At 43.7% G+C, this 18,552-nt stretch overlaps 1 protein-coding gene across 3 annotated transcripts in view; it reads right to left on the bottom strand.

The window, feature by feature from the left end:
• Window positions 1-18,552, bottom strand: part of RBBP4 (RB binding protein 4, chromatin remodeling factor) — a 28,268-nt gene that overhangs the window by 1,713 nt on the left and 8,003 nt on the right. For all 3 annotated transcript variants that reach the window (XM_032160103.2, XM_058442298.1, XM_058442299.1), the window contains exons 4-11: window positions 9,153-9,326; window positions 8,694-8,809; window positions 8,416-8,576; window positions 8,190-8,316; window positions 7,980-8,057; window positions 5,123-5,199; window positions 4,939-4,996; window positions 4,737-4,847 (exon numbers count right to left, since the gene is read on the bottom strand). In XM_032160103.2, coding sequence (XP_032015994.1) covers window positions 4,737-4,847; window positions 4,939-4,996; window positions 5,123-5,199; window positions 7,980-8,057; window positions 8,190-8,316; window positions 8,416-8,576; window positions 8,694-8,809; window positions 9,153-9,326 — 902 coding nt within the window. The remainder of the gene's footprint in view (window positions 1-4,736; window positions 4,848-4,938; window positions 4,997-5,122; window positions 5,200-7,979; window positions 8,058-8,189; window positions 8,317-8,415; window positions 8,577-8,693; window positions 8,810-9,152; window positions 9,327-18,552) is intronic.

The following is an 18,552-nucleotide window of genomic DNA, read 5'->3' as shown; positions in this document are numbered from 1 at the left end:
CAACTAATAAAATGGATACATGATATATCCAATCCATATGATGGAATATTATTTGGCATAAAAAAGTCAGGCCAGGTGTAGTGGCTCACGCCTGTAATCCCAGCACTTGGGAGGCTGAGGCAGATGGATCACTTGAGGTCATGAGTTTGAGACCAGCCTGACCAACATGGCGAAACTGCATCTCTACTACAAATACAAAAATCAGCCAGGTGTGGGGGTGCACACCTGTGGTCCCAGCTACTTGGGAGGCTGAGGCATCAAGAATTGATTAACCTGGGAGGTGGTGGTTGTAGTGAGCCAAGATTGCACCACTGCACTCCAGCCTGGGCGGCAAAGCAAGACTGTGTGCCAAAAAAAAAAAAAAAAGCCGTCACATACTTTAGGATTTTATTTATGTAAGGTGTCCAGGCCAGGCGTGGTGGCTCACACCTGTAATCCTAGCATTTTGGGAGGCCAAGGCGGGCGTATCACCTGAGGCCAGGAGTTCGAGACCAGCCTGGCCAACATGGTGAAACCCTGTCTCTACTAAAAAGATAAAAATTATCCAGGCATGGTGACAGGCGCCTGTAATCGCAGCTATTTGGGAGGCTAAGGCAGGAGAATTGCTTGAACCCAGGAGGCAGAGGTTGCAGTGAGCTGAGATCACGCCACTGCACTCCAGCCCGGGGGGCAAGACTTCGTCTAAAAAAAAATAGGGGTCCAAAACAGGCAAATCCAGAGCTTGGTGGCTGCCCAGGGCTGGGGGGACTATGAGAAATATAGGAAATGATGGCTAATGGGTACAGGGTTTCTTTTTCGGATGATGAAAATGTTCTCAACCTAACTGTAGCTGATGGTTGCACAACTGTAAATACACTGAAGACTGCTGAACTGCACACTTAAAACTTCCAAAACAACATGTTCCCAATCTCTATATATTGAAGAGAAAAACTGTTCTTGTATAGAATAAACTCTACTTTTACTGCTTGACAGAATACCTGTATCCAATGGCATAGTCTTAAAATACAAGAACCACTTTTACAGGAGCAAAATTTACTGCTCTTAGCACCTACCATGCACGTATCACCATGGTAAGTACTGCAGAGGACGGGATAGTCTTACCTTCAAAGAGCTTGTGATCTGACCCCAGAGAAAAGAATACATACAATTGTGTGATGCTTTCTGACGTCACTTCTAACACCAAATGTGGGATACCTTTTCTCATGGCACCAACTGGGTGTACAACAACTCAATCCTATTCTGACACTATCTGAAGTTAGCTTTGGAGAAGACTGTCCTTATTTCAGAAGCCAGTTGCAAGTCGCTGGTCCCAGGCTACCTGCACATTTCTATCCTACTTGACTACAAATTTCAGGTTCCCACTACTGCCTCCTCAGGTCTGATGATTTGATGGAATGACTCACAGAACCCAAGAAAGCCTTTTAACTATTACTGTTTTTTTTTTTGTTTTTTTTTTTTTTTAAATAAAGGATGCAGCTGAGGAACCACATGGAAGAGATGCATAGGGCAAGGTGGAGAGGGGCTGCAGAGTTTCCATCACGTCTCTGGGCATGCTACCCACCCAGTATGTTGAGTTGTTCACCAACCCGGAAGCACACCAAATTAGGAGTTTTTATAGAGTTCAATCTCTAGCCCTGCGACCCCAAGGTTGGTGAGTGGGCCGACAAGTTTTAACCCTCAAATCAAGTGACTGGCCTTTCTGACTAAACCCACTATGAGGCTATCTAGGGGCCCCACCAAAGTCACCGCCCAGTAGAACAAACTCATGTGTGGTCCAAAGTGGATCACTAGGAACGACAAAGACACTCTTAGCACTCTGCAAACTCCAAGTGTTTTTGGGGAGCTCTGTGCCAAGAACTGGGACAAAGACCAAATATTTACTTACTCTATTACAATGCTAAAAATATGAAATAAAGTAACAACCTGGAATGGAGGTGATGGCCTTGCAGGGATCTAGTTTAACCTTGAACTCTTCAGTATTTTTTTTTTGAGACAGGGTCTCGTTCTGTCACCCAGGCTGGAGTGCAGCGGCGCCATCTTAGCTCACTGCAACCTCTGCCTCCTGGAATCACGCTAGCCTCCCACTTCAGCCTCCCAAGGAACTGGGACTACAGGTACGTGCCACCACGCCCAGCTATTAAGTTTTTGTATTAATGTTGAAGGGATTTATTACAAAGAGAGCAAGGTGAATTTTCTCTTTTCAAGTTACACATCTTTTTTGTAAAAAAATTATAACACAGAAAGATCTAAAGAAACCAAGAACTAGGTACCAAGCACATTTTAGCAAACAGCTTTTCTTTTCTTTTTTTTTGAGTTGGAGTTTTGCTCGTGTTGCCCATGTTCGAGTGCAATGGTGCGATCTTGGCTCACCGCAACCTCCGCCTCCTGGGTTCAAGCAAGTCTCCTGCCTCAGCCTCCCAAGCAGCTGGGATTACAGGCGCCCGCCACCATGCCTGGCTAATTTTTGTATTTATTTTTTAGTAGAGACGGGGTTTCACTATGTTGGCCAGGCTGGTCTCAAACTCCTGACCTCAGGTGATCTGCCCACCTTGGCCTCCGAAAGTGTTGGGATTACAGGCGTGAGCCACCACACCTGGCCAACAATTAGCTTTCTAAATACAGACTAGATACACAAAATTTTAATATGAGGAATACCATTATGCTATTCTTCGGTCTGCGATTCCCCTATTTTAACAGCATGTCATGAATATCTTATAACCCTAACCATACTTCTTTCTTTTTTTCTCTGAGACAGGGTCTCGCTATGTCACCCAGGCTGGAGTGCAGTGGTGTGATCACAGCCCACTGTAGCCTCAAACTCCTGGGCTCAAGGGATCCTTCTGTCACGGCCTCCCAAAGAGCAGGGACTAAAGGCACATGCCACCATGTCTCGCAGCAGCCTCTACCCCCTGGATTCAAGGTATCCTCCTGCCTTGGCCTCTCAAGTAGCTGGGATTACAGGCACGTGCCACCAAGTCTGGCTAATTTTTTTTTTTTGGTAGAGACAGGGTCTCACTTTATTGCCCAGGCTAGTCTAGAACTTCTGGGCTCAAGTGATCCTCCGGCCTTGGCCTCCCAAAGTATTTGGATTACAGGTGTGAGCCACTGAGCACAGCCCCTAATCATACTTCTTTATTTATTATTATTATTATTTTTTGAGATGGAGTCTCGCTCTGTCGCCCAGGCTGGAGTGCAGTGGTGCAATCTCGGCTCACTGCAAGCTCCGCCTCCTGGGTTCACGCCATTTTCCTGCCTCAGCCTCTCCGAGTAGCTGGGACTACAGGCGCCCACCACCACGCCCGGCTAATTTTTTTGTATTTTTTAGTAGACACGGGGTTTCACTGTGGTCTCGATCTCCTGACCTCGTGATCCGCCCGCCTCAGCCTCCCAAAGTGCTGGGATTACAAGCGTGAGCCACCGCACCCGGCCTATTATTATTTTTTGAGACAGAGTCTCGCCCCGTCGCCCAGGCTAGAGTGCAGTGGCGCAATCTCGGCTCACCACAAGTTCCGCCTCCCGGGTTCACGCCATTCTCCTGCCTCAGCCTCTCGAGTAGCTGGGACTACAGGCACCCGCCACCACGCCCAGCTAATTTGTATTTTTAGTAGAGTCGGGGGTTCACCGTGTTAGCCAGGATGGTCTCGATCTCCTGATCTTGTGATCCACCCGCCTTGGCCTCCCAAAGTGCTGGGATTACAGGCGTGAGCCACCGTGCCCGACCCATACTTCTTTTTGATAGGTAATATTACAAAGTATGGATGTTGTGATAGTATTTGGAGGTTAAAAGAAAAAAAAAGTATGGATGTAATACAATCTGTTAATCTGGCAGGTCACAAACTTAATTTTATTTCTGTCTTCAATTAATAGTGCTATTGCGCCAGGCGCAGTGGCTCACGCTTATAATTCTAGCACTTTGGGAGGCCGAGGCAGGCAGATCACCTGAGGTCAGGAGTTCGAGGCCAGCCTGACCAACATGGAGAAACCCAGTCTCCACTAAAAAAAATTAGAAAAAATTAGCCAGGCATGGTGGCGCATGCCTGTAATCCCAGCTACTCGGGAGGCTGAGGCAGGAGAATTGCTTGAACCCAGGAGGCGGAGGTTGCAGTGAGCCAAGATTGCACCATTGCACTCCAGGCTGGATAACAAGAACAAAATTCCGTCTCAAAAATAAAAATGCCGGGCACGGTGGCTCACGTCTGTAATCCCAGTACTTTGGGAGGCCAAAGAGGGCGGATCATGAGGTCAGGAGATCGAGACCACCCCGACCAACAACATGGTGAAACCCCGTCTCTACTAAATACACCTCCTTTGGGTACGTAAATTTGTACTTGTAAGATGAGAAGGAAAGATGGGAGAAACACCGCAAATAGATGGAATGAAATCTGGAAGTGAACTAGAACTAGAGGTAAACAGACACGGAAAATTCTTAAGTTTTCAAGTCTGGTTAGCTGGGAAAATGTTGGAGCCATACAAAAAAAAAAGAAAGGAGGAGGAGAGGAGAAAGCAGAAGTGGGAGAGAGGGTCAGTTTTGTTTAGCAGAGTTTAAAATACCAGTGGTATAACCAAATACAGTCAAGAGCAAGCAGCTGAAAATGATAATGTATAGACAAGTCTTAAAATCACACCTGGGAGTAAAATGAACAGAGATGGTAGCTGTAATCATAAAATATATAAATGTAAATCGATTCTATGTCTCGCTTATTTCGCCTCCCCAAAATAAATGACCAAACCCTTACCATTTGCCACACTTGCATGATATTGTCTTCTGATACAGAACAAATCACCCAAGGTTCATTGGGATTCCAGGAGAAATCAGATATCTTGGCAGTATGACCACCATGAATAAACTGAAAGAGGGAAGAAAACAAAGATGTGAAATGCAGATAGAGGACATTAAATTACAGACTATTTCAGTACTGTCTAATGCTTTTAACATACCAACAACTCTGGTGGCCCGTCTTCTGCATCTTCTGGGGATTGTTCCTCTCCAATTTTACTAGTACAAAAGCATAATTTTAAAAGTTAAAACAGATTTACCCTTAGTAACTACCTTTGCAAAGTGTAAATAAAGGAAATAATTACGTAGAGAGAGGAATGAATACAAGATGAATACAAGAATTACCTTAAATCCCAGACATTCAGTCTGCGATCAGTACCACTGGAAGCTAAAATAGTCTCATTGTGAGGTGACCACTGAACCTACACATAGGAATGAAGAAAAGAGCAAAGCCATGAATTAGAAAATAAAGGGAAAAAATTCACAAAATATTTAACAATTTAAAAATTTTGCAAATAAAAGGGAAGAGGAAGTCAAGGTATTATAGACGCTACAGTTAAAATTAAGAGCTGAAGAATTTATTTTATGGGCAGGCGCGGTGGCTCACGCCTGTAATCCCAGCACTTTGGGAGGCAGGTGGATCACATGAGGTCAGGAGTTCAAGACCAGCCTGACCAGCATGATGAAACCCTCTAGTAAAAATACAAAAATTAGCTGGGTGTGGTGGCAGGTGCCTGTAATCCCAGCTACTCGGGAGGCTGAGGCAGGAGGATTGCTTGAACCCGGGGGGCAGAGGTCACAGTGAGCCGAGATCGTGCCACTGCACTCCGGCCTGGGTGACAGACTCTGTCTCAAAAAAAAAAAAAAAAAAAAAAAATTTTCTTTTATGAAAAGAACCCATTACTAGACATTACTAGACCCAGGATATAAGCTTTTGTTCCATTCCCACAGCACCCCCTCGCACACTTTTTCTTGAGATGAAGTCTTGCTCTGTCACCCAGGCTGGAGTGCAATGGCAGGATCTCGGCTCACTGCAACCTCACCTCCCAAGTTCAAGCGACTCTCGCACCTCAGCCTTCCAGGTAACTGAGATTACAGGTGTCGGCCACCATGGCTGGCTAATTTTTGTATTTGTGTAGAGATAGGGTTAGGCTGGTATCACAAAAAAGGAGATGAGGCCTCACCACGTTGCTTCTAGGCTGGACTTGAACTCTTGGGCTCAAGGGATCTTGCAGCCTCAACCTCCTGCGTAGCTAGAGGTATGCGCCACGTGCCCAGCATCATTTTATGTTCTGAAACATCACATCTTGTCTATTCTTGTGGGGAGATCTCAGTTCACTGCAATCTCCGCCTCCCATGTTCAAGTGATTCTCCTGCCTCAGCTTCTTGAGTAGCTAGGATTACAGGTGTGCACCACCATGCCTGGCTAGTTTTTGTATTTTTAGTAGAGACGAGGTTTCACCATGTTGGTCAGGGTGGTCTCGAACTCCTGACCTCGTGATCCACCTACCTCGGCCTCCCAAAGTGCTGGGATTACAGGCATGAGCCATCGTGCCTGGCCTACATCTTATCTATTCTTATTGGCTAATTCTGGCCTCTACCCAAATGCAATCCAATTCTGACCTAAGAACTAAAGTACAGAGGACATATACAATAACTGTGTTCCCAAGTATTTACTATGAGTTCTGTATTACACATAAGTCTGATTAAAAATGACTCCATGCAATAATTTTATTAAAGAGTCAGACAAAAAATTTACTACTATATATCCAACAATCAGAGTTTGTTACCAAATATGGTAAAAGTGCTAGCTAGCCTTAAGGTACAGAAAAAAAGGGCATTAGTGACCAGCAATTAAGAAGAATTTGGATTCTGTCCAGGCAAGAACACCATCACAAGTAAAGCGAAGAGATAGGGTAAGGCTAAAATGTTCACCAAAGCAGGCTGAAAAGTAGAAAATAAGAGACTAAGTATGTAGGAGTATGGCTCACCTAAAACCCAGTTCAGACGCCACCTTCACACACCAGAATTAATCTTTACCACCCTCAGGTTCGTAACACTTGACAAAACCTTTTATTATAGTAATTTCTAAACAAGCCCTCCCTCACTATAAAATTTTGGGCTCGGCCGGGCGTGGTGGCTTATGCCTGTAATCCCAGCACTTTGGGAGGCTGAGGCAGGTGGATCACCCGAGGTCAGGAGTTCGAGACCAGACTGGCCAACATGGTGAAACCCCGTCTCTACTAGCTTCGAACATAGTGCAATGATTATTTCTTTTTTTAATTTTTGCAATCAGATCTGGGCTATGACCTTGAGCAGGATATAAACTCCCACATGCTTAGCGTTCCAATAATGGAACACTAGGCATAAATGGGTTTAAACTGATGAGGCAGAAAACATGGAGCCAGAGGTTTAGGCTTGGGTTGAGAAATCAACACATGTAGCATGTAATGAAGGATGAAGAATATATTGGAAGAAGGGAAGAGATCACTAAGTGTCAGAAGCAAGGCTGAAAAAATAATCAGGCACTAGTTTTCCTTTCTTTATAAATTTTTATTAAAAAATAAAGAGACAGGGTTTTGCCATGTTGGCCAGGCTGGTCTCAAACTCCTGGCCTCAAGTAATCCACCCATCTCAGCCTCCTGAAGTGCTGGGATTACAGGCATAAGCTACCATACCTGGCCTAGTTTTCTTAATATCTGAAGAATGTAAGTGGTCAATAACCGTTTGAGAAAGTATAGAAATAACAAAGAAAAAACAATTCCCACAGAAAGTACCATAAGCATATAGATTTCTATTTTTAGCAACGGCATAAAGCAAATGTGTGCCCACTCATACATCCAGGTTTTTCTTTTCTTTTCTTTTTTTTTTTTTTTTTTGAGACGGAGTCTCGTTCTGTCGCCCAGGCTAGAGTGCAGTGGCACAATCTCGGCTCACTGCAACCTCTGCCTCCCGGATTCATGCCATTCTCCTGCCTCAGTCACCCGAACAGCTGGGACTACAGGCACCCGCCACCATGCCCAGCTAATTTTTTATATTTTTAGTAGAGACAGTGTTTCACCATGTTCGCCAGGATGGTCTCAATCTCCTGACTTTGTGATCCGCCCGCCTCAGCCTCCCAAAGTGCTGGGATTGGCATGAGCCACTGGGCCCGGCAGGTTTTTCTTAAAACAAACAAAACAGTAGCATTAGTTTCTCTTACCTGGAATATTTCATCCTTATGTGACTCAAAGGAATGCAACTTAAGTTTCAGATTTCTCAGATCCCACAAGGCAACAGTCTATGTACAAAAAGAAAAGCAAGAGTAAATCAATTTTTTAAGATAAGAAAAAAAATACTGTAAGTAAAATATCTCTGCAATTCAAAAAAAGCTAGAGAAATTATGTTTTCTATTAAAACAAATGAAACTGACCTTGTCAGCTGATCCTGTGGCAAGAATGAACTCACTGTAAGGATTGAAAGAAAGGCAGTTCACTTCAGCAGTGTGAGCGTCAACTGAGTGGCTTGGTTTGGAAGTATTGTTTGAACGAGTATCCCAACTTCAGTGAAAAAAAAAGGGAAAAAAACCTTGAAATGGTGACCAAACATAAAACTTAGACAAGATATTTAGAAAAAAACCCTGAATGGATTCTACTCACATCATAAGTTTCTGATCATCAGCAACTGACCCAAACAGAGACTCATGGAGTAGATGCCAGGAAACATCTTCTACTACTGCCGTATGCCCTGTAAAGATGGTCTTCGCATCTACCACTTTTCCCTCCTTTGGAACGGCACTGATGTCCCACAGGCAGATGGTCTTAAATGTAAAATTAACCATTATATAAATGGAAGATTCTCACCTCCCCACACACCCCCCCAAAAAAACCAACTGGTAACTAGCCCAGATTTGCTTCAAAATGGGAAGGATACGCACGTGGTCATCTGAAGCACTAAGTAAGTGCCCACTGAGATTTGGGTTCCAAGAAAGCCCATAGCCTTCCTTCTGATGTCCACGGAGACGCAAGTCTGGGTTGCACTCTCCAGAAGGATCTGCAAAGTGACAGACACATCAAGACTACCCAGTCCCCTGGCACTCTGGGCCTACTGAGCATAATGGAATTTTGGTCAAGATGTCTAAAGCTCTTAACATTTATAAATGATATAGGAACCGTTATGACCAAATAGATAATGCTTAAACAGCACCAGTATTTTGTTCTATGTAAAAAGGCATTATTTTTTCACGGAGGAAAATGAAGAAAAATATACATACACGTACCAATACAAATCACAAGAGGTTAAATTACACAGAGTAACATGCAATTAAACTCAGAGTGAGTGGAACCACGTATTTCTGTAGTGACTCATTTGTATTTGAACAGAAAAGGGCACGTACCTGGTTTAGAAGGATGTTTTGTATAGTCAAAGACAAGAACATCACTGGAAGGAGTCTTTGTTGCGATGATACAAGGGTTCTGGGGCATGTAACGGGCCCTGTTTACTTCTCCTTCATGGTTGATCTTGATTTCTATTTCAATTTTTCCACTAACTGAACCAAAACCTCCAAATTCTGTAAATAAATTAATTGCAAATGAGGAAAAAACAAGAGCTACTCTAAGAGGTTACCCATAGTGTAAGAACATAGGCAAGGATTCTTCCTTAGCAACAAACTGGCATAATTACTAGATGTAATCTATACATTTGCTAGCACTATGAAGTGCTTTCCTACCCGTGACTCCAGGTAGTTAAATAATAAGAAATACAGTCAGCCCTCCATATCAGTGGGTTCTTCATCTATGAATTCAACTAACCATTAATTGAAAATATTCAGAACAACACTGCACATGTATTGAACATGTACAGATTTCCCCATCATTATTCCCTGAACAATACAGTCTATTTATATAATATTTACATTATATTAGGTATTATAGGCAATCTAGAGACATTTTAAAGTATATGAGAAGATCTGCATAGGTTATGTGCAAACATTATGCCATGCTGTATCAGAGACTTCAGCATCTGTCAATTTTGGTATCCAAAGAAGGTCTTGGAAACAATTCCCCATGGATTCTGAGGGATGGCTGTATTATATTACCGTCTGAAATTAAGGAAAACTAGAATTCTACTGATGCAGGGTCCAGCCCTACGGGGCTTAGCGGGTGTTCTCCCTGTGTGCGGAGACGAGAGACCATAAGAAATAAAGACACAAGACAAAAGAGATAGAGAAAACAGCTAAGCCCGGGGGACCACTACCACCAAGACGCAGAGACCGGTAGTGGCCCCAAATGGCTGGGTACGCTGATATTTATTGCATACAAGGGGGCGGGGTAAGGAGGCTGAGTCGTCCAAGTGATTGATAAGGTCAAGCAAGTCACATGATCATGGGACAGGGGCCCTTCCCTTTCAGGCAGCTGAAGCAGAGAGGGAAGGCAGCATACGTCAGCGTTTTCTTCTGTGCACTTATCAGAAGGATTAAAGACTTTAAGACTTTCACTATTTTTTCTACTGCTATCTTCTAGGAACTTCAAAGAGGAATCAGGAGTACGGGAGGAACATGAAAGTGGACAAGGAGCATGACCATTGAAGCACAGCACCACAAGGAGCGGTTTAGGCCTCCGGATGACTGTGGGCAGGCCTGGATAATATCCAGCCTCCCACAAGAAGCTGGTTGGTGGAGCAGAGTGTTCCCTGACTCCAAGGAAAGGGAGGTTCCCTTTCATGGTCTGCTAAGTAACAGGTACCTTCCCAGGCAATGGCGTTACCGCTTGACCAAGGAGCCCTCAAGTGGCCCTTATGCAGGCATGACAGAGGGCTCACCTCTTGCCTTCTAGGTCACTTCTCACAATGTCCCTTCAGCACCTCGTCCTATACCCACCGGTTATTCCTTGGTTATATTAGTAATACAACAAAGAGTAATATTAAAAGTTGATGATTAACAATGTTTATACTAATGATTGATAATGTCCATGATCATCTCTGTATCTACTTTGTATTATAACTATTCTTATTCTAACTATTTTATTATACTGAAACAGTTTGTGCCTTCAGTCTCTTGCCTCGGCATCTGGGTAATCCTTCGCCCACATACTTCAAAAACAGATCTTAATAAAGTTTTCGGTGGCTGACACCTGTAATCCCAGCACTTTGGGAGGCTGAAGCGGACAGATCACCTGAGGTCAGGAGTTCGAGACCAGCCTGACCAGTAATGGTAAAACCCTGTCTCTACTAAAAATACAAAAATTAGCCGGGAGTGGTGGCAGGCGCCTGTAGTCCCAGCTACTAGGGAGGCTGAGACAGGAGAATTGCTTGAACCCGGGAGGCGGAGGTTGCAGTGAGCTGAGATCGTGCCACTGCACTCCAGCCTGGGCCACAAAGCAAGACTCCGTCTCAAAATAAATAAATAAATAAAGTTTTCAAATTTCAAAGTATAAATAAGTATGCTGAATAAATAAAACCAATGCTACTACTATGAGTATGAAGTACACAGTGTCCTGAACACTGAAGCACCCTCTTCTTGCATCGCTTATATACTCTAAACAGTGTCCTAACACTGAAGCGCCCTCTTCTTGCATCGCTTATATACTATGAGTATGAAGTACACAGTGTCCTGAACACTGAAGCGCCCTCTTCTTGTATCGCTTATATACTATAATGAGTATGAAATACACAGTGTCCTGAACACTGAAGAGCCCTCTTCTTGTGTCGCTTATATGAAGCTCTAGCTTGGGATGAGTGTTCTGAATACCATAATGCTGTTTATCTTCTCCTCACAGTGTTTCTTTTATTTCAGTGAGGAAAAACAGAGCCACAGGAGCCAGTTCCATTTTGCTACACCCACTTACACATGCCAACCAAAGTCCCTGGTTGAAATAAACCAGGTAGGCAACAACTAGATGAAAACATTTTTTATTCACACATGACTACTATATGCACTTAAGAGACTTCTCTCAAGTACCATTGTAGTATGTATAACAATATAATGTGTGCTTATGTAAATCTTGGCAAAGCAATATATAAATGAAGGTAGTTAATGATCAAAGAATAACAGAAGGCAGCACGGTACGGTTGCAAAAGTTCCGAAGTAAGAGTCAGGCCCAGGCCCCTAAGTGGCTCTGTCACTTACTTAGTTTGGTGATTGAGGGAAGGCCTTCAGTTTCTCTGAGCATCAAATACCTTATCCATGAAGCAAAGAAGTTGTGAGAGTAACTTAAAAATAAATAAAAATATTCTGTCAATCGCATTCCTATATAGTGCTATTTTTCTTTTTTTTTAAAGACAGGGTCTTGCTCTGTCACCCAGACTGGAGTGTAGTGGCATGATCTCAGCTCACTGCAACCTCTGCCTCCTGGGTTCAAGTGATTCTCCTGCCTCAGTCCCCCGAGTAGCCATGTGCCATGACGCCCAGCTAATTTTTGTATTTTTAGTAGAGATGGGGTTTCATCATGTTGGCCAGACTGGTCTTGAACTCCTGACCTCAGATAATGTACCCGCTTCAGCCTCCCAAAGTGCTGGGATTACAGGAGAGAGCCACTGGGCCGGGCCCAGTGTTATTCTTTGAAGGACAAACATCTTTTCAGAAAGCAAAGACATACATGGGTGGTATGGCTGGCGTATTAGATAACTTTCAACTTCAAAATAACTTTTGAAAAGCAAATGTTTCACACAGGCTAAAAACCTAAAAATAAAAATTCAAGATAGATTTTAAAGGAGAAAAAAATCCCTAATTTTTTCCATAACTCCAGCCCACAAGCATCTACAATCTATGAAAAAACAAGGCATATATGGTACGTACCTCAAGAAACTTCAGTCTAAGTACAGGCATAGCTCGTTTTATTGTGCGTCACAGATATTGTTTTTTTCCCCAATTGAAGGTTACAGAAACCCTGCACTAAGTCTATTAGTGGCATTTTCCCAACATGTGTTCAGTTGGTGCCTCTGCGTCAGATTATTATTATTTTTTTTAGCAATGAAGTATTTTCAAATTAAGGTATGTACATTGTTTTTTAGACATAATGCTATTGCACATTTAGGAGACTATAGTATAGTGCAAACATTTAAAAATTTGTGTGGTTTGCTTTATATATTTGCTTTACTGCAGTGATTGGGAACTGAACTCCCATCATATCTCTGATGTACAACTACAAAGGCCAATGACCCCACCCCCGGCCAAAAAAAAGTGGCCGGGTGCGGTGGCTCACGCCTGTAATCCCAGCACTTTGGGAGGCCGAGACGGGTGGATCACAAGGTCAGGAGTTCGAGACCAGCATGGCCAATATGGTGAAACCCCATCTCTACTAAAAAGATAAAAATTAGCTGGGCGTGGTGGCACGTGCCTGTAGTCCCAGCTGCTCAGGAGGCTGAGGCAGGAGAATTGCTTGAACCTAGGAGGCAGAGGTGGCACTGAGCCAAGATTGCACCACTACACTCCAGTCTGGGCGATAGAGTGAGACTCTGTCTCAAAAACAAACAAACAAACAAAAAAACAAAAAGAAGCATAGCTGCCAGAAAAGAGGCACCAATAACAAAGGAGGAGAAGCCACAGTTGGCACAGAGCCCAAAGAGCAAGGCGTAACCACTACATAACACTGGTTCTTTCAGTATTGGGTATATATTAAACGCAGGCCTCCTAAACCATAAAGAAAACCAGAGTAATAGGAACTTAGCGTATTCAAAATTGAAAATTGGGACGGCCCAATGTTACTGGGTTATCAGAACTTATTAACATCAGTGTTATCAAAGTTGCACACATCCCTCACTGTTAAATTTGACAGGGTATAGGAGATTGAGACTATCCTGGCTAACACGGTGAAACCCCGTCTCCAATAAAAATACAAAAAAAATTAGCCACGTGTGGTGGTGGGTGCCTGCAGTCCTAGCTACTTGGGAGGCTGAGGCAGGAGAATGGCATGAACCCAGGAGGTGGAACTTGCAGTGAGCCGAGATCGCGCCACTGCATACCAGCCTGGGCAACAGAGTGAGACTCCATCTCAAAAAAAAAAAAAAAAATCGACAGGGTTAAAAAAAGAAATGGAAAACTGCATTTAAAAAACATTTCAAGGCCGGGTGCGGTGGCTCACGCCTGTAATCCCAGCACTTTGGGAGGCCAAGGCAGGCAGATCATGAGGTCAGGAGATCCAGACCACCCTGGCTAACCCCATGAAACCTTGTCTCTACTAAAAACACAAAAAATTAGCCAGGCACGATGGCAGGCGCCCGTAGTCCCAGCTACTTGGGAGCCTGAGGCAGGAGAATGGCATGAACCTGGGAGGGGGAGCTTGCAGTGAGCAGAGATCATGCCACTGCAGTACAGCCTGGGCAATAGAGCGAGACTCCGTCTCAAAAAAAATCATTTCAGGGGCTGACTGTGGTGGCACATGCCTATAGTCCTAGCTGCTTGGGAGGCTGAGGCTGCAGTGAGCTGTGATCACACCACTGCACTCCAGCCTGGGCAACAGAGCGAGACCCTGTCTGAAAAAATACATATATCGTAATATAATACAAAATAAACAAATAAATAAATAGGTGTTGAAGCTGTTATGTGAAAAGGCCAATCTGAAGTAGAAAAGAAAGGCTGAGGTATCAACTTGCCTTCCTATTTTGTTGGCTTCTCTCCATATAAATACTATTAAAACAAACGTGAGGTATAACATGATATAGTAAAGGTGCACAAATTGTCATAGCTTGATGAATTTTTACATATGTATGCACCAGGTCAAAATATAAAACATCCCCATCTTTCCAGAAGGTACTGGGTCTTCCCAGTCAATACTATGTCCTCAAACAAGGTAACCACCATAGTGATTTTTACCACTGAGCCACTTTTGAGCCCGTGAACCTTACAACTAAGAATCTACCAGCTTGAGTAAAATATATAATAATTTATTATAAATTTGGACTAAAGACTAGAGACATCACTTTTTAATTTTTATTTATTTTTATGTTTTTTTGAGACGAGTCTTGCTCGTCACCCAGGCTGGAGTGCAGTAGTAGCACGATCTCGGATCACTGCAACCTCCGCCTCCCGGGTTCAAGCGATTCTACTGCCTCAGCCTTCCAAGTAGCTGGGACTACAGGCGCACACCACCACGCCCAGCAAATTTTTTGTATTTTTTAGTAGAGATGGGGTTTCATCATGTTAGCCAGGCTGGTCTTGAACTCCTGACCTCGTGATCCATAAGCCTTGGCCTCCCAAAGTGCTGGAATTACAGTCGCTAGCCCACCACGCCTGGGCCGAGATATCACTTCCTTAAAAAACAAAACTAGGCTGGGCATGGTGGCTCACACCTATAATCCCAGCACTTTGGGAGGCTGAGGCAGGTGGATCACGAGGTCAGGAGTTCGAGACCAACATGGCCAACAGAGTGAAACCCCATCTCTACAAAAAATACAAAAGTAGCCGGGCGTGGTAGTGCATGCCTGTAATCCCAGCTACTCGGGAGGCTGAGACAGGAGAATTGCTTGAACCTGGGAGGTGGAGGTTGCAGTGAGCCGAGATTGCACCACTGCACTCCAGCCTGGGCAACAAGAGTGAAATTCTGTCTCAAAAAACAACAACAACAACAACAAAAATTAGCTGGTGTGGTGGCGGGTGCCTGTAATCCCAGCTACTCAGAAGGCTGAGGCAGGAGAATCACTTGAACCCAGGAGGCGGAGGTTGCAGTGAGATCGCACCACTGCACTCAGCCTGGACGACAGAGAGAGACTGGTAAAAAAACAAAACAAAACAAAAAAACCCGGGCGTGGTGGCTCAAGCCTGTAATCCCAGCACTCTGGGAGGCCAAGGCAGGCAGATCACGACGTCAGGAGATGGAGATCATCCTGGCCAACATGGTAAAACCTCATCTCTACTAAAAACACAAAAATTAGCTGGGTGTGGTGGCACGGACCTGTAGTCCCAGCTACTCGGGAGGCTGAGGCAGGAGAATCGCTTGAACCCAAGAGGCGGAAGTTGCAGTGAGCCGAGATTGCCACACTGCACTCCAGCCTGGCGATAGCGCGAGACTGTCTCAAAAAAAGAAAAAAAAAAAAACGTGGGCAAAGGACATGAACAGACACTTCTCAAAAGACATATAAGCAGACAACCAATGTGAAAAAACAAAGATCAACATCACCAATCATCAGAGAAATGCAAATCAAAACAGATAGATGCCTCTCACACCAGTCAGAATGGCTATTATTAAAAAGTTGAAAAATAACATGGTAAGGCTGCAGAGAAAAGGGAACACTTAGACACTGCTGGTGGGAATGCAAATTAGTTCAACAACTGTGAAAAGCAGTCTGTGGAGATTTATCAAAGAACTAAAAATAGGGCCAGGCATGGTGGTCACGCCTGTAAATCCCAGCACTTTGGGAGGCTGACACAGGTGGATCACCTGAGGTTGGGAGTTCGAGACCAGCCTGACCAACATGGAGAAACCCCATCTCTACTACAAATACAAAATTAGCCGGGCATGGTGGCACATGCCTGTAATCCCAGATACTTGGGAAGCTGAGGCAGAAGAACTGCTTGAACCTGGGCGGTGGAGGGTGCAGTGAGTCGAGATAGCGCCACTTTACTCCAGCAACAACAGGGAAACTCCATCTCAAAAAAAAAAAAAAAAAAACTAAACTAAAAATAGAACTACCATTCAACCCAGCAATCCCATTACTGCGTATACACCCAAAAGAAAAGAAATTGTTCTACAAAAAAGACACATGCACTTGTATGTTCACTGTAGCATTATTCACAATAGCAAAGATATGGAAATCAACCCAAGTGTCCATCAATGGTTGACTGAATAAAAAAATTTTTTTGGTTGAGTATAGTGGCTCATGCCTATAAGCCCAGAACTTTGGGAAGCCAAAGTGGGTGAACTGCAAGAGCCCAGGAGTTTTCAGACCAGCCTGGACAACATGGTGAGACCTACTCTCTACAAAAAATACAATGGAAATCGGCTGGGCATGGTGGCGTATGCCTGCAATCCCAGCTACTCAGGACGCTGAGGAAGGAGGATTGCTTGAGCCCAGGAGGCAGAGGTTGCAGTGAGCCGAGATTGTGTGACTGCACTCTAGCCTGGGTGACAAAGCAAGACTCCGCCCCAAAATAACAACAAAAACTCAATCATTTAGGGAAAAAAGGCTGGATTCTGATTCCATACCAAATACCAGAACGATAAAAGTTTTAATGGCCCAAACATAAAAGTCCCAGAAGACAACAATAGATGAATACATACTTTATGAAATCATCGAATGGGGAGGTCTGAGGTGGGAAGATTGAGGCCAGAGTTCAAGATCAGCCTGAGCAACATAGTGACATGCCATCTCTTTACAAAAAAAAAAAAAAAATTAAATTATCTGGGTGTGGTGGCGGGTGCCTGTAATCCCAGCTACTTGGGAGGCTGAGGCAGGAGAACAGCTTGAACCCAGGAGACGGAGGCTGCAGTGAGCAGAGATTGCGCTACTGCACTACAGCCTGGGCGACAGAGCCAGACTCCGACTCAAAAAATAAATAAAATAAAATAAAATAAAAATCCAGGTTTGGTGGTCTATGTCTGTAGCCAGAGCTACTTGGGAGGCATAGGTGGGAGGATCGTTTGAGCCCATAAGGAGGCTGCAATCAGCTAAGATCATGCCAGTGCACTCCAGTCTGGGTGACAGAGCAAGGCCCCATTAAAAAAGCAACTTACAGCTTCTAACCAATAACAGGACTTAAGATTTTAAGTTAAACTAGAAAATGATCTGCACCTATTTATTGGGTGGAGAGGGTGTAATTTACCTTATATGAAGAGGTAACTCAAAAGGAAATATGGGCAAAAAACATAAATAAGCAGGAGATGTAAGCTCAACATCACAAATAAAAAAAGCAACGTAAACTTGAGAATGAACTCCACTGAGTCCAGTGTTGGCAAGGGCACGGAGAAACAGACATAAATACATACGCTGTTGTGGGACTTCAAATCTTTCTTTGGAATGCAACTTAGCACTTTATTAAAAAACGGTCCTGCCCTTTGATACAACATTCTACTTAGAATGTCTATAGCAAAACTACGCTTTTGAAGTCAAAAAATTAGAAACCATCTAAATGTCAATCAATAAGGAATAGTTAATTATGGTCTACTATACAGCCATCGAAAGGAGGCAGGTCTCCATCTACTAACACGGATACATGCCCCAGATATATTAGGCCACAAAAGCAAATTATGAACCTATATTGCATATTCTATACCTGGCATACAAAACTACTCAACATATGTGTTGAATGAGTGATCCAATACACAGGATAAATCCTTCAGAAAACAATACATCACAATACAACCATTTAAGTGCTATCCAGGGGAAAGGTTTTTCTTTTGTTTTTGAGACGGAGTTTCCCCCCTTTTTTTTTTTGCCCAGGCTGGAGTGCAATGGTGAGATCTCGGCTCACTGCAATCTCTGCCTCCCAGGTTCAAGTGATGCTCTTGCCTCAGCCTCCTGAGTAGCTGGGATTACAGGTGCACACCACTGCACATGGCTAATTTTGTATTTTTAGTAGAGACAGGGTTTCACTATGTTAGCCAGGCTGGTCTTGAACTCCTGACCTCAAGTGATCCACTGGTCTCAGCCTCCCAAAGTGCTGGGATTACAGGCGTGAGTCACCGCACCTGGCCGGAGAAAGGTTTATTACATGGGAGAAGGGGTGTTTTTTATATATATATGTAAAACTACATATATGTGTGTGTATATATTTATATTTTTTGTGTGTAAAATTATATATGTTTTACATATATAAAATTTGTATTTTTATATGTATATATAAATTATATTTTACACACACA

This window comes from Hylobates moloch, unplaced genomic scaffold (genome assembly GCF_009828535.3).
Source record: "Hylobates moloch isolate HMO894 unplaced genomic scaffold, HMol_V3 SCAFFOLD_8, whole genome shotgun sequence".
Lineage (NCBI taxonomy): Eukaryota > Metazoa > Chordata > Mammalia > Primates > Hylobatidae > Hylobates > Hylobates moloch.
Note: the sequence above shows the minus strand (reverse complement) of the source record. Positions and strands in the feature narration are given on the sequence as shown.